This window comes from Protopterus annectens, chromosome 3.part0 (assembly GCF_019279795.1).
Source record: "Protopterus annectens isolate FY-2018-M chromosome 3.part0, PAN1.0, whole genome shotgun sequence".
Lineage (NCBI taxonomy): Eukaryota > Metazoa > Chordata > Ceratodontiformes > Protopteridae > Protopterus > Protopterus annectens.
The window spans coordinates 1,880,693,436-1,880,708,111 of record NC_056731.1 but is presented as its reverse complement, the minus strand read 5'-3'; the positions used below and the strand labels follow the sequence as shown (position 1 = coordinate 1,880,708,111).

Genomic DNA, 14,676 nt, shown 5'->3' with positions numbered 1-14,676 from the left:
GTGTGTGTGCATGTGTGTGTGTGTGTGTGTGTGTGTGTGTGTGTGTGTGTGTGTGTGTGTGTGTGTGTGTGTGTGTGTGTGTGTGTGTGTGTGTATGCATGTGTGCATGTGTGTGTGTGTGTGTGTGTGTGTGTGTGTGTGTGTGTGTGTGTGTGTGTGTGTGTGTGTGTGTGTGCAGCGTGCTTGTGTGTGTGTGTGTGTGTGTGTGTGTGTGTGTGTGTGTGTGTGTGTGCCATTCTTCAAATGAGACATTAAACTGAGGTCCCATCTCCGTGAGTTGGTGATAGCTCAGATAGATGTAAAAGATCCCATAGCACCTATTGAAAAAAGAAAGTTCCTTGATGCCCTGAGCAAATTTCCCATAATAGTATAAATGCCACTTTTGGTTTCATCTGAAAAGACGCTGTTACCCTAGGGGGGCTAACCTGGTCTACAAAGGATAAAAAAATAATACTCTACATTAGGGTCAGCCACTTAGTCTCACCCTCCTTTATCTGTTCTTCAGTGCAAACATGTTAGACAGTCTTAATCATCTGGGTCAAAGTGAGAACTGTAAGCCTCTACAACATGGAGTTGATATATCTGATAACCCTGATACTGACCCAAATGCTTGCAATCATGCCCAATATAAATACTATCTAACATTTAAGAAACTTGGTGGTAATGTTTTTCTGGTAATTTAGTCTGCAAAAATTATGCCACATACATTTCTGCTCAAAAAGTAATTTGTTCTGCAATATCTTTCTTTCAGAATGTTGTTGCATCTTTGACTAAAAGTGAAATGTTCTGGATCGGACTGACAGATCGGGAAAGAGAAGGACGATTTAAATGGGTTGATGGAACACATTTGACCACACCAACGTAAGTGCAGTTTTATGAATCATTTCTTACTTGAGACCTGATGAGTTAAAAATCTATTCATTTTGCTATCTTTCAAATGAGATTATGAACAGTAAAAGGGATTAGACATATATCAAGGGAACATATTAAAGCTTATTTAAAGAAATTTAAGTAAAGTCTGCTCTAAGAATAATGTTTACTCTGTTGTACCCCTTTGTCTTTTTTTTTAACCTCAGGTATTGTCTATATTACTTCTTCTGTCTCATTGAAATCTAATTTCTTTTTCTCTTCAGGGTTTCAAATATTATGTAGGTGAGGCATATATCTCATCTAAGAAAGTGATAACAATGCAGAGAACAGTGAGCAGAGAGAGAGAGAGAGAGAGAGAGAGAGAGAGAGAATTGCTGATTTTTGATTATAAGACAGGTCTTAAAGCCTGGTGAGGAATATTTGACCCCGTCCAATTGCACCAGATGGCATGTAAGCTTAGAACCAGAGCTGGGTCATCTGTCACTATGGGCAGTTCTCTAGAGTACTGCCTCTTCAACATAAACTTAAAGACCAAATAAATAATATCTTCTTAAAAGTAAAGACCAACAAAAAGATATTAAACTGAGAATTGTAACTGTAACAAAGAACTTGTTACAGCTACTAAGAATGACAACTGTGAATACCTTGAATTCAATATCAGCACTCATTTAAGAAGGAAGGATATCACCTGACTAGTTAAAGACCGCTGTACTGCCGTACTTGTGCCTAAATGGCAACTGCCAATTTCACCACCTAACAACTTATGCCTGGGGCAGCTGCCCTATTTTCCCCCAGCCTTGCTATGAATGAGTGCAACTAGGTTTAACAACAGGGTACAATATTATTTAATTGGTCTGATAAGTGCTATATAAGGGGACACAGTTACCTCTTTAGCATTGCTCTCAGTCCCCCTGAAGATAAAGTGGGGGCAGTGGTATAATGATCATGGTCTTTACCTCACAGACACAAGATACAGGGTTTAATTCTGACTTTGTGTTATTGGCCAGGCTAAAAATGGCCGTTAAGGAGTTAGCTTAGTATTTACCTAATTGCGCAACTCCATTTTATTTGCTGATGGTAGTGACTGCATGTAAATCACCTGCAAGGACTCCAAGGTCTTTAACTATTTTATCAGCTTTTAGCTTTTGCTCAGCTTTTAGTTTTTGCCCATTTTCTTCTTTTGGCTGCTCCCGTTAGGGGTCGCCACAGCAGATCAACTGTTTCCATTTCTTCCTGTCCTCTGCATATTGCTCTGTCACACCAACCACCTGCATGTCCTCTCTCACCACATCCATAAACCTTATCTTAGGCCTCCCTCTTTTCCTGTTATATGGCAGCTTCACCCTTAGCATCTTTTTCCTAATATACTCTGCATCCCTCCTCAGCACATGTCCAAACCAACGTAATCTTGCCTCTCTGGCTTTGTCTCCAAACCTTCCAACCTGGACTGACCCTCTAATATACTTATTCCTAATTCTGTCCATCCTCATCACACCCAGTGCAAATCCTAACATCTTCAACTCTGCCACATCAAGCTCTGACTCCTGCCTTTTTGTCAATGCCACTGTCTCCAACCCATATAACATAGCTGGTCTCACTACCCTCTTGTAGACCTTCCCTTTCACTCTTACTGGTACTCGTCTGTCACAAATCACTCCTGACACTCTTCTCCACCCATGTCATCCTGCCTGTACTCTCTTCTTCACCTCTCTTCCACTCTCACCATTACTCTGAACTGTTGATCCCAAGTACTTAAACTCATCTACCTTCGCCACTTCTACTCCCTGCATCCTCACCATTCCTCTGTCCTCCCTCTCATTCACACACATATATTCTGTCTTAGTCTTTTGTATTGTATAAAGCAGGTGGATGATGGGGGAAGGTCTCAAATGTCAGGATGCTGCATTTTGACACTGAAGCAATGTCGTCCCTACTGCACCAGTAGTGTGCGATGCTAAGTGCTGTTTGATGGGAGGTGGTGTGAGTTAAGAACAGTGCTCCCACATTTGCAACAATCTGTGTACTTGGTAAGCCAATGCAAGTTTTGATATCCGCAACAAAGATGCCTTGAAGGCATGGCCACAAAATCCTTTGGAGCTGCAACCGACCCAATGTTGTTGAGAGGTCAACTTTGGAATTCTAATTTTATGGTTTGCAATTTTGTATTGTTTTATTCTTTTACTCCTAGTTATTGTGATTTACTTTATCATAAATTTGATTTGTTTTATATTTGTTGTGTTGTGAAGTTGTGTTTATCTTGGAGTTTTAAAATCAAGCATGTAGGTCATGTTAGGAAATATTTTTCTGTTCTCTGCTCTGACGGCAAAGTTTTAATCTTTTGCTGCAGCCACTGACCTGCTGTTAGCATGATGCCAAGTTTCCCAGACCTCCCACCCTTTCATCATTGTGTTTTAAACTCAGTAGATCTTGAGTGGCACACCCCTTTTGTACGTTTGACTTTGCAAAGTCCTTTCAGTCTCATCTTGTCTGTTTATACTAATAAGGACTAGAGCTTTAAACCTGGGCCCCTCCTCTTAGAATGTTAAAATGTCAATTACTCTCTGTTTCATATATTCCTACTATAGCTTATAAACCTCATCTCAGAAATCATCATAGGATTAGTGTTTCTGTTTTGCTCCTGGTGAGAGAAGGATTCCAGGGACAATGCATTTGAGCTTTTTCATGTTCAAATCACCATATGAAAAATCCAATACCACTTCCTTTAAGCTATAGGTACCCCTCTATGAGCCAGGAAACCCATACCATGTATTTAAACTTATGGGAAACACTCACCATCCAACTCAATACCATATTCATGGGTGACTTTAATTAGACAACTGCTAACTGGAAATCATTTACAACACCAAACGTACAAGCACATAGATTCCTAGGTTTTGTAAACAGAAACTCCCTGGACCAGATTGTTAATACACCAACCAGGAATACAACCATACTGGAACTGGTCCTCACTAACATGACAGAGTGCTGCACACCCCCTAGTATAATGTCTTCTCTGGTAAGGTTAGATGACAAACTGGTCTCTTTTGATGCAAAAATAAAACCCGGAAAGCCAGCTAGCCCTGGAATACTCAGGAACTGCTCTAAGGACAACTTTCTACTATTAAGTGATAGCCTGACAAAATTTCAAGACCCCGTAAACCATGAGAATACTGCTGCCTACACAGAACTGTTCACAGAACACATATACAAGCATGTTAATAGCCATGCAAAGGCAGTTGTACCCAGCAGGAAGAAGTACAGAACTAACTCAAAAAATGAGCCAGCCTGATGGAATCACAATATCAATAGACTGTATAACGGGAGGACGAAAATCATGGCAAAAGTAGGAGGTGCGGCACCCAGCAAGACAAAAGCACTCAAATCAAACTAAACAAACAACTCGGAGGACAAATAAAGTCTATCAAAGCCAAATCGGAGGTATATTTGGCCACTAAGGCCAAGAACTACCACAAGGCATTCTTTAGCTATAGCTGAAACCTCAAATGCAATACACAGTTGCCTGCAGCGCTCATTGTAAGTGGAGCCACCTATACTGAACCAGAGGATACAGCAAACCTACTGGCTGACAAATTCAGCTCCAACTTTATAAGTCTCTCCCCATCAACCTTCTCTCAGGGATACCATCACATATAACGCTCTCTCTAAGACCAAGAACACTGCATCAATGGGACTAGACAATATCCACAAATTCCTTCAAAACAGCATGAAACATGATCTACCAGGCTGTCTGGAATTGCTATTTAACTGTAGCCACCAAACAGGTTTTATGTCTCATGAATGGAGAACAGCAATAGTCATGTCTCTGCACAAAAGTGGGCCATCTACAGACCCTGGAAACTACAGATCCATAAGTGTCACTAGTCTAGTAAAGCCACAATTAGTAATGACACAGGAAACCTCCAGACAGTTGAACCAACCCAGTTTGGTTTAATCAAGGACAGGTTATGCCTACTTCACCTGGTGGAATTCTTTTAGAAGGTCACCAAAGCAATGGATGAGGGCAAAATGGTTCACACTGTCTACCTTGACCTGGCCAAAGCATATGACACAATCTACCACTCGGGCATTATTCAGGCCCTTATGTAACTCAGTAGATAGCCAGCTGTCTCACAGACAGGACTCAGGAAGTTAGAACTGGGGAGTCCATCTCTACATAGAGGCCATTCACAAGGGGAGTCACTCAGGTATTGGTCCAGCGACTGCTGCTTTTTGGCATTTACTTCTCTGAAGTCAAGACCAACATCTATGGCCTTTGGCTGACTAAATTTGCAAATTATTGCAAATTAGGAGCTGTCAATGACTCGCCCATCAACACAAATGTTCTCCAGGAAGAGCTGACACAGACAAGTAGCTGGTGCCAGAGCCATGGACTAAAACTAAATACCAAGAAATGCATAATAGTATCCTTTGGGAAGTCATCCACCCCTGGTAACTATCACATTGACAACATACCCCAAAGAGTTGACCCAGTAGTCAGGGACTTAGGGACACACATAGATGGTAATCTAGCCTTTGACCATCATATGTGTACAGTGGTGATGAAATAATTCTATGCTGTACAACTTATAAACAAATGTATGGCATCTAGGTCCAAGGAAGTCATTGTTGCACTGTATTCAGTATTCATCAGACCTATCATTGAACACAGTGCCCCCCTTTGGTATGTACTTAACCAGGCATATCCAAAGATTGGAATGTTCACAGAGATTCCTCACTAAAAGAATACAGGGTGTAAGTAACATGTCCTATGCAGATCATGTCAAGGCACTATCCCTGTTTTGAGGAGAGACCTATGGCTGACATGCATGGCATTGTCAGATCCTACTCTGATGGAGCTCCTGCATATCTGCAAAACAAACAACACCAGAATTACCCATTTTATAGACTTGAACCTTGCCTGTGATATGAATAGGACCTGCTGGAGAGAGGTATGTATTCCAGAGACTACCCCGTCTCTGGAACAGGCTCCCCATCCATGTGAAGCAGAATTCTTCCCTAACCCAATTCAAATGTAACTTGGAAAATTGAATGAAGAACTGGAAATTAACCCCTGGTTTGGCCCCTATGTCTCTAATGGACAGAAGCAGTCTGTAAATGGTTCATCTCCCAGGCCCATACTTACACTCATGAAGGGTACGAGAACTTGTCAGAGATTTGGGATGCATGGCTAGGCTTAACAAGGCCCTTGTAGTCATTAGCCTCGTAAATGCTTATGAACCTATGAACCTGTTATTTTTTAGCCTTCCTAGAGTTTACCATTCACTGGAAGCCTGAAAACTACTTCTTTGTAGCCAGGATGGGATTAGTATTTCTGTTTTTTTTTCCTGGTGATAGAAGGAACATGGAGACTTTAATTCTGGACTGTCTCTGATTGTCAGTGTGTGTTAAGCTTCACTTATTGGTCTTCCTTTCGGACCATGCGCAGCTTATGTTTCTTGTGCTACATACTTTCCAGGACATGAACCAGGAGAAAACCGCAATAAGTCTTCCAGTTCACAGAACATTTGGAACAAGACTGATGATCGCGAAAGAGCCTCTCACCTGCTTCTTAAGAACCAGCTTGTATTTAGTGCTGCTGTTTGGATTCCAGTGAGAGAAGGAACACAGGGGTAATTATTCCTAGTTGAGTGTAGCTGCTGTGAGACTAGCATTATTAGTAGCCAAGTAGTACCTGCCCCTAAGCAAACAACCATTATTTATCATTCTTGACTAACCTAATAAATCGTGAAAATAGTGAATTTTTGCTGAAATTAGTTTACTGGCTTCTTCTGGTGGTAGAAAAAGGCTTCTAGGCTTGTTGTAGGCATTACACGCTACTGAAGCTAAATATAAGGGTCTTGCTATTGGTTGATATGCTCTTTTGAACTTTTTTTGTTGCTTTTTTTTGTGATGTAATACAGAGATAAGCGTGATGCAGCCTGTTATGCAATAACACGGCACAGTACGTTGTGTTGACACAGGCATTTAGAGCCTTCATTTTCTATATACAGTCTATTCCCCCAATTCATATTGTATTTTAAATAGTCTTTAGTTGTGCAAAGAGGCTATGGATTTTACTAGGTGGTGCATTGTTCTTTGTGTATAGGAAGAAACTGTGTTTCCAAAAAAAAATCTAAAACAAATTGAACAGAGAACATTGAAGGTTGTACTGGAGACAAACATGAATATTCTTGTAGGTCAAGAATCTTGCAACAAAGTAAGTCAAATGCACAGAAAGGCCCAGAACATGGAGTGGGAGCAGTGAAAGAGAATGGATGGATTCCTGGAAATTAGATAAACGTTTATCATTTGGAGCAGGAGACTTAGAAGCCTGGTGCTGAAGTGTAGGGGAAATGCAAAAACTGGAAAGAAGAGAAGATGAAATGAAAGTGCAGACTACTTACAGACATGGAATAGAAGGATTTATAGAGCAAAGTCAAAAAAAATAAGAAGTCATTTAGAAAGAGGGGAAGTGGACTTGTAACAAAAGGTGAAAGTAATTGCAGTTAAGGCTTTTCTCTTTGTTCTTTCTCTGTGCCATAGCCTCACCAAAGGGGCTAGTGATACCAGAATCCTGCAGAAATAATGTGAATAAGAAAATTAAGTATACTGCAGAAATTATATCTAGTGCTGGTGGTTATATGAGCAGAAAATGAGCAATCTAACCATCTGTCTAGATGTTAGTGTGGATTTAAGATGTTAGTTTGGATTTAAATTCTTTTACAAGGAAAGACAACAGCTTCACAAGATTCTGGACCTCAGAAAGGAGGATGGGAGTAAATAAGTTTAAACAGGCATTTGTTGCACTTGTTTTGTCATGGGTATGAAAAACAAAATGTGGCTCAAGGGGATTATGCTAATGTCAGATTGCCATGATAATTTGTGCAAACTGTGTTAGACTCGTCACATGTCCATAAATCTAAATGACATTTCACATAATGCATTGCGGGTAGTGCTGAGCTAACTGTGATCCAGAGAAGGCATGCATGTTTCAGTGTAATACTTCTACTTGCAACTGGTATTGAAAATAAATAAGCTAATACACACTAATTCTGGTCTCCTGAGTGTTTAGTGTCTTGAATAAGACATGAAGCATGGCGTAGTGCCAAACTGGCATACTTTTAGTAATGAAATAAGACAAAACATCACTGATGCAACTTAAAAAAATCTATCAAACATTGAGACTAATAAGAATCTACACAATAGTCTCACGAAAAGAATCAATAATAATTTTAATGACATGTTGTCATAAAATTGACTTAGGAAGCTGCTGACTTGAAAAAAAAGTAGGTAAACAGGAAAGGGACATCAAAGATGACAAAATTTAGTGCACGAGAGCCATTTCACATCATATAACTGTCAGCATAACCAGTATGGAAGCAGATCCTTGCATGCCACAGAGCTGCAGCAAAGGCTGACAATTAGGACCATGAAGTTCTGGTACACGCCTTACTTTATACAGCAGGCAGAATGTTGAACAGGCTTGTACTGCTTTCACATTTGCCAGGAGGCTAGCCTTAATGCCGGAGGCAGTGATAGCAAGATGAAATAAACAATCTGTGCCTAAAAGAAATTAACTACATGAAAAAAACATATTTACATAAATGTGTTCAAAATGGAGCTGGGTCTGTTGAAACTATATGAGACATTTGTATACATTAGCAAAATATTGTGTGTTTAGTGGTATCCAAGGTGGGCAAATGAGAGTTAAGATTGTCACTGGTATCGCAGAGTATGAAATCTTGCAGTTGGAATGACACTTAATTTTAGAGAAAGCCATAAAGATTATTCACCAGTAAGAAAAAAAATAAAAAGTAAAGTGTAGATATAAGAGTGACATGAAATGTAAGTGAAATTAAGCAAAAAGTGCAAAAAGCGAGGTAAGACGCCTAGGGATGTCAGGGTAAATGTGTAGGTGGAAAGAGTAAGGAAGTGAAGTGTACAAGATTCAGCCACGTGCATAATGAGTCAGAACCAGAACCACATTAGTGTGAAGCAAGAAGTGACAAGAATGTAATAAAACTGGTCATTTCGCTGCCGCGTGCATAATGAGTCAGAACCAGAACCACATTAGTGTGAAGCAAGAAGTGACAAGAATGTAATAAAACTGGTCATTTCACTGCTACGTGCATAATGAGTCAGAACCAGAACCACATTAGTATGAAGCAAGAAGTGACAAGAATGTAATAAAACTGGTCATTTTGCTGTTGCGTTTGACACCAACATGGTCAAAGAGTTAGCAACAGAGGCTGAAGCTAAAGAAAATGCAAGGGACATTTCCTTTTTTGTTTTTGCAATTAAACAGCCAAACCCAGATGAGGTATGATGTGCCAGGCTTCCACTTCATGGCACTCTAGTAACATTTAAGATAGGTAGTTGGGAACACATAACTGTAACACCTTATGGCATAAACAAAAGTATGATCAAAGTAGAAACAAAAGTATGCAGCTAGATGGGAACTCAGATTTTAAGTAAAATTCTTAGCCATGACTGAGTAGAGAGAGAGCAGAAGTATCTATCATATGTGCGCTGCTGGGTCATTATGTAAATAATCTGCTGAGCAGAGTCACTGCATATAAATTGAGTTTAACTGCACAAGTATGGAAAAAAATAAGTCCTGATGTGCTTGATGATGTCAAACTCCTAAAATATGAGCCAATTAGGTTCATCTGATGCCAGGTGTAATTCCTTATGTCCTCATTATACAACAGTAAGTAGCTTTTCTCATCCTCTGGGGGAAAAGCCAAGTTAAAATGCTTACAATCTCTGGGGTAAATGAAAGAGCTGCTGATCGTAAAGACTTGCGCTGTCCAGCAGGGCCAGTAATAAAGAACAATGTCAAGATTACAATTCTAACACAAGAGGGGTTGTTTATCTGGGTTCTTGTACAGTCTGTCCTGCTTTTTATGTGGGCAGAACAGAAAGACCCCTTAAAAATAGAATTTATGAACATGTGTAATCAATGGAAAAAATTAACTTGAATAATGCCCTTGCCAGACATATTAAATCTTACCCCACACATAGCTTTGTTTTCCATGTCATTGAAAAAAATGTTGATAACATTAGGGATGGGCCAATGGATTTGAAGTTGGATGAAAAGGAGCTGATATGGCAACTGAAATTGAATGCTTTGGCTCCCCCAGGCTTGAATGACTCTGTTTCCATCAGAAGCATCCTTAAAATGGGGGCTCTTACCAGATGAATTTATATTTGTGCACAATTATCTATTATGAATTTTTTACATATATGTATTGTGCCTTATGTATTTATTGATCTTACTTCAGTTCTTTTTATTTTTAATAATGAGTATTATAGCTCTTAACTGTTATTTTAGAATGTATTTAGTTATTATATTTGATAAGGTTATAGTACTTTAAATGGAGGCTTGGTTTTCTTAAATTAGTGATAATGTCATAATTAGAAAGCTTATATAAGATTTGTAACATGTGTTGACCTGAAATGCATAAACGGTATGGCCAAGAGGGAAATTTGCTTTTATCCTGTCTAACTTGGAAGCTATAACACCGAAGCTAACTGAGGCAAGCATGTTATTTATCCTTTAACTAGTGGGTTTTAGCAAATACCGTTTGACAGAATTAGCAGAAAGCTGACAACTTTCATTATGCAATTTGGAAGAGTCTTTTTTGGTGGATAACTTCTGTAAATTAGCATTTGAAATCTTTCAGCTGCAAGTAAGGGCATTCCTCACAGATCAAAAGGGCACAGTGGTCATAACAGATGTAATGTTATAGGACTGATAAAGACTTGCTATCCCAAGCTTATTAAGAAAAATGTAGATTTACCAAGAATGAATTTAAATATTTTGGATATTACATTGGTGAAGATGGCATAAGACCAGATCCAAGTAAAGTGAAACCTGTGTACGAGTTGCCAAGTTCAAGTATTGTAATGGAACACTGTAAAATGCTTGGCATGGTAAAGGATCTGGGGAGGTTCTTCACAGGGTTGTCAATGACACTCCATCCTCTAACAGAACTAATAAAAATGAGGTATCATGGAATCAGATTGACACCCAAGACCAGGCTTTCTAAATGTCTAAGAATGTTAGTATTCACACTAGTGATTACCTATTTTGTCAGCAAACTAGCCATGGTTAGTGCACATGGTAGCACTCATGGTGTTGGAGCACCTTTTTATTACATCAGATAGGTGGCAAAATGAAGCTACATTTATTAATCGAGATTGAGACAATATTCAGTAGAGAGTCGATTATCAAAATTAATTAGGACGTAGGGTAGTTCGGATAATCAAACTTTAATTGAACCAGATAAAAAACTTCTAAAAATGTTTTGGGATGAACATTAAACAAGAAAAATAAAACAAATTTATTGTAAGTACAAAATGGGACAGTATATTATTGTACAAGCTCATAAAACACATACAAGGGACTACGTATAAGATTTACATATTCATACTTTATGATTTTTCCTACCCAACAACTTTGCATTCAGATAATTGATATTTTCGATAATCAATGTTCTGATAATTGACTCTCTACTGTATTTTCACAATGAAGAAGCGCACCTAAAAGGTGTATAAGCATGTGATCATTTTTCACATTCTCTATTAAGAAGTGGGCAGTTTTTAGCTACTCATGTCATAAACTGTTGACACCCTTGATTAACTTTTGATTTGGATAAAGCTCCTGACAGATGTCTGCTGATGAGGCTCAGATAATTTAATTTATAAGCAATTCATATTTTGGGACACCAAACTAGTAGTGATAGTTACCGTAGCGAGAAATCCATTGACTAAGATAATCCATTCACATACTGAAGGGAATATTGTGTAATGTGCATATGTGCAAGTCATAACATGGGGCAGACTATTGACTTCCCATAGATGGACTTTCTCAGAGAAGCAACTAAGCAGGATGAAGTTCTGTGGATTATAATCATTTAGGCCTGAAATTGGTGGCCTAGTAAATGGATGCAGTCAATTCATTCATTATACAATGCTTTCTCATGAGAGCACATTTGTCAGAACATGATGGTCTCTAGTTGTAGCAGGATTGGGTTATGATGCTGATTTCACAAAGATAAGAAATCCCAAAGCAAATTCTTAAAGAGGTGTAAATGGTTGACCAATTGCTGAGAATGAGAGCCTGTATCTGAATATTGACATGTCAACATGTCAAAGCACCTTTAGTCAACACGAAAATGTCGAACGCTGACTTTGTTGAATGGCAAAAAAAAAAATGATTTCTTTCCAAGGGAAAGAAATCAGAAGGCCAACAGACAACATGGCATAAAAAACAATGTATTTAAATGTGCCCCCCACACCACCCTAACTAAATATTCTGACTCTGAGACCGCACTACAGTCAGGAAAAGGGCAGATGTGACAAAATGGCCAACCGATTTCTTTCCCGTGGAAAGAAATCGATGTTTTGGCCATTCGACAATCTCAGCATTTGACATTTTTGTGTCGACTATAGGTGCTTTGACATTTTGAAATGTCGATATTCTGATATAGACCCGAGAATGAGGCGCAGACAGAGATAGAGAAAAAGAGAGCAAAAATATATATGCAGTAGCCAAGTGTCAGTGTTGATATGACCAAAATTGTATTATGTGTCAGTTTCTTGTGGAACACCAGTCAGCTCAAGGAGAAAATACCTGTTGTGATTCCAATGCCAGAAGGGCCACAATAAAAAATTGTGGCGTATTTATGTGAACTCAGTATGGGAAAATTACTTGCAGTAGTACAGTAGTATTCCAGATGTAATGAGAAAATTAACGTGTCTACAGTGATCGTTAAGAAGTTGTATGTGAATTAAACACATTGCTATCCAAATGAAGATTCCATTTGAATGTGTCACTAAGAATGGGACTTAATTCATGGTGATGTATTTGGAGGATCAAGTAGACAATTTGTCATATTTATGCACAAGGAGGCATGACAGAAAATATTATAGCAATCTATTTAAACAATGGGAGCAGATATGGGAGAAAGGCATAGAAAAAATTAGGTGGGAAACTTTAATGTTCACTGCTGATCCTAATTCTTTTTCATGTAATTTTTGCTGCAACCCAGGTGCCTGGAGTTTAATTAACGGCCTTAGTGCTGAAGCAGCAGGGTGAGGATGAGAGGGAGGTGAAGGGCAGAGCCCAGTTGCCTATTTCTGAGAGGGAAGGGTGCACATGCTTAAGAACAGGTGAAGGCAGGATCATTCCTTATGGAGACTGGAGAGGAGTGCCAGTGATGCCTAAAAATAGGGGGAGTGATTGCTTGTTGGGGAATGTCAGAAGTGGGGATGTCCTAGCATAGTCGACCCATTGCACAGCTAGCTGTGTGCAGCCTTGTCATGCATGTACAGGGTGGATGACAAAATAAAAATAAATATTTTGTACCAGCTCTGATGGCTACCTAAATTATGTTCCCTCTCAGCTGATTCTCATCTGGTTAGGAAGGAAGGAATGAGCATGTTGCCAAAAAGAGGGATGGATAACCAGGAAAAAGGGGCTTCTCTTTATTTAGAGAAAGGTAGACCATATGGAAAAAGAGTGTAACTAATGGCGAAGAAGGACCTCAGGAAAAGCTTGTTGAAGAGGAGGTGGAGAGTTATGTGAATAAAGGTACACCTGAATCAGCAGCCACTTGATGCTCACAGGTATCTGTCAGTAGGGCTGCATATATTATTAGGGACGTAATAGGTTATGGGCAGAGCATGTGATGTGGAAATATAGGAGAGATACGTACTGTCCTATGCATTAGTGAACATTAGCCTGAATATGTGGAGAAGTAAATTGGAATGTGGGTATGATGAATGTAGATGAATTATAAATTGAGAAGTCAGGAGAACAGAATGAAATTGGAGGGGATAGTTGAGAAAACAATATTGGGAAATGAACGAGACATATACAATAGGGACATACCGGTGGGAGAACATAAAAATGCAATTGGAGTGAGAAAGATAAAGAGAACTGAAGGACAGGGCAGGAGGATGAGATATAGCAAAGTAGAGGCTGGATGGCTGACTAATGGTCATACAAGGACAGGTATGGGAGGAAAAGGGAGGGCAGAGAAGAGTCTTTGAAAATGTAAATAGAGATGAAGATCACATCAGCCCCGGGGATGGAAAACTGGTATGTAGTAGGAGAAGCAATGAGAAGCCGATATCTAGAAATAACATAACTAAGAAGAGAAAGGGAGAGGCGGCAACACTAAAGGCCAGAGATGAGTAACTAATCAAGGAAGGCCAAGGGATAAGGAAGACTGCTGGAGATGTGTACCAAGATTGATACAGAAAACAAGAAAGGGAAGGGCAGCTATTTACATAAGTAGATGCAATACTCTGAAGATAATACAAGATGGACAAAATGGGTATGCAAAGAGTGGGCAGATGAAGGAAACCAGTGAGAACTAGCAGACCCCATGAAAAGGAAGGTGAAAAAGACAGAATAAAGGAGGAAGTGGTGTTGTTTAATCTACAAAGGGCAGTTTCATCTTACATTTAAAATCTGCAACATCTATTGCAAGACCACCAGTTACTGGACAGCCCACATTCTGCCTCTCAGTAGTCATCCTGGAATTAGTGCTTCTGTTTTCTCTTGGTGAGAGAAGGTGCACAGGGACATTATTTCCTGGAGACTGCTGATCACCGAAAAGCCTGATGACTGCTTCATAGAGTCCTTCTTGGAAGTTGTGCATATATTTTGCTCCGGCTGACAGAAGGAGCAGAGTGCATTGGTTCCTGGCTGTTTCTGGTTGGGCAGTGAGTTCTGTGCTTGATGTTCCTGATTGATCTGGTTACTATTCAAGGCATCTACCAGGAAAAGACTGC

At 39.4% G+C, this 14,676-nt stretch overlaps 1 protein-coding gene across 2 annotated transcripts in view; it reads left to right on the top strand.

Moving 5' to 3' along the window:
- The window catches only part of LOC122797149 (CD209 antigen-like protein B), a 418,559-nt gene that overhangs the window by 380,133 nt on the left and 23,750 nt on the right, over positions 1-14,676 (top strand). For both annotated transcript variants that reach the window (XM_044065955.1, XM_044065954.1), the window contains one exon: positions 752-861. In XM_044065955.1, coding sequence (XP_043921890.1) covers positions 752-861 — 110 coding nt within the window. The remainder of the gene's footprint in view (positions 1-751; positions 862-14,676) is intronic.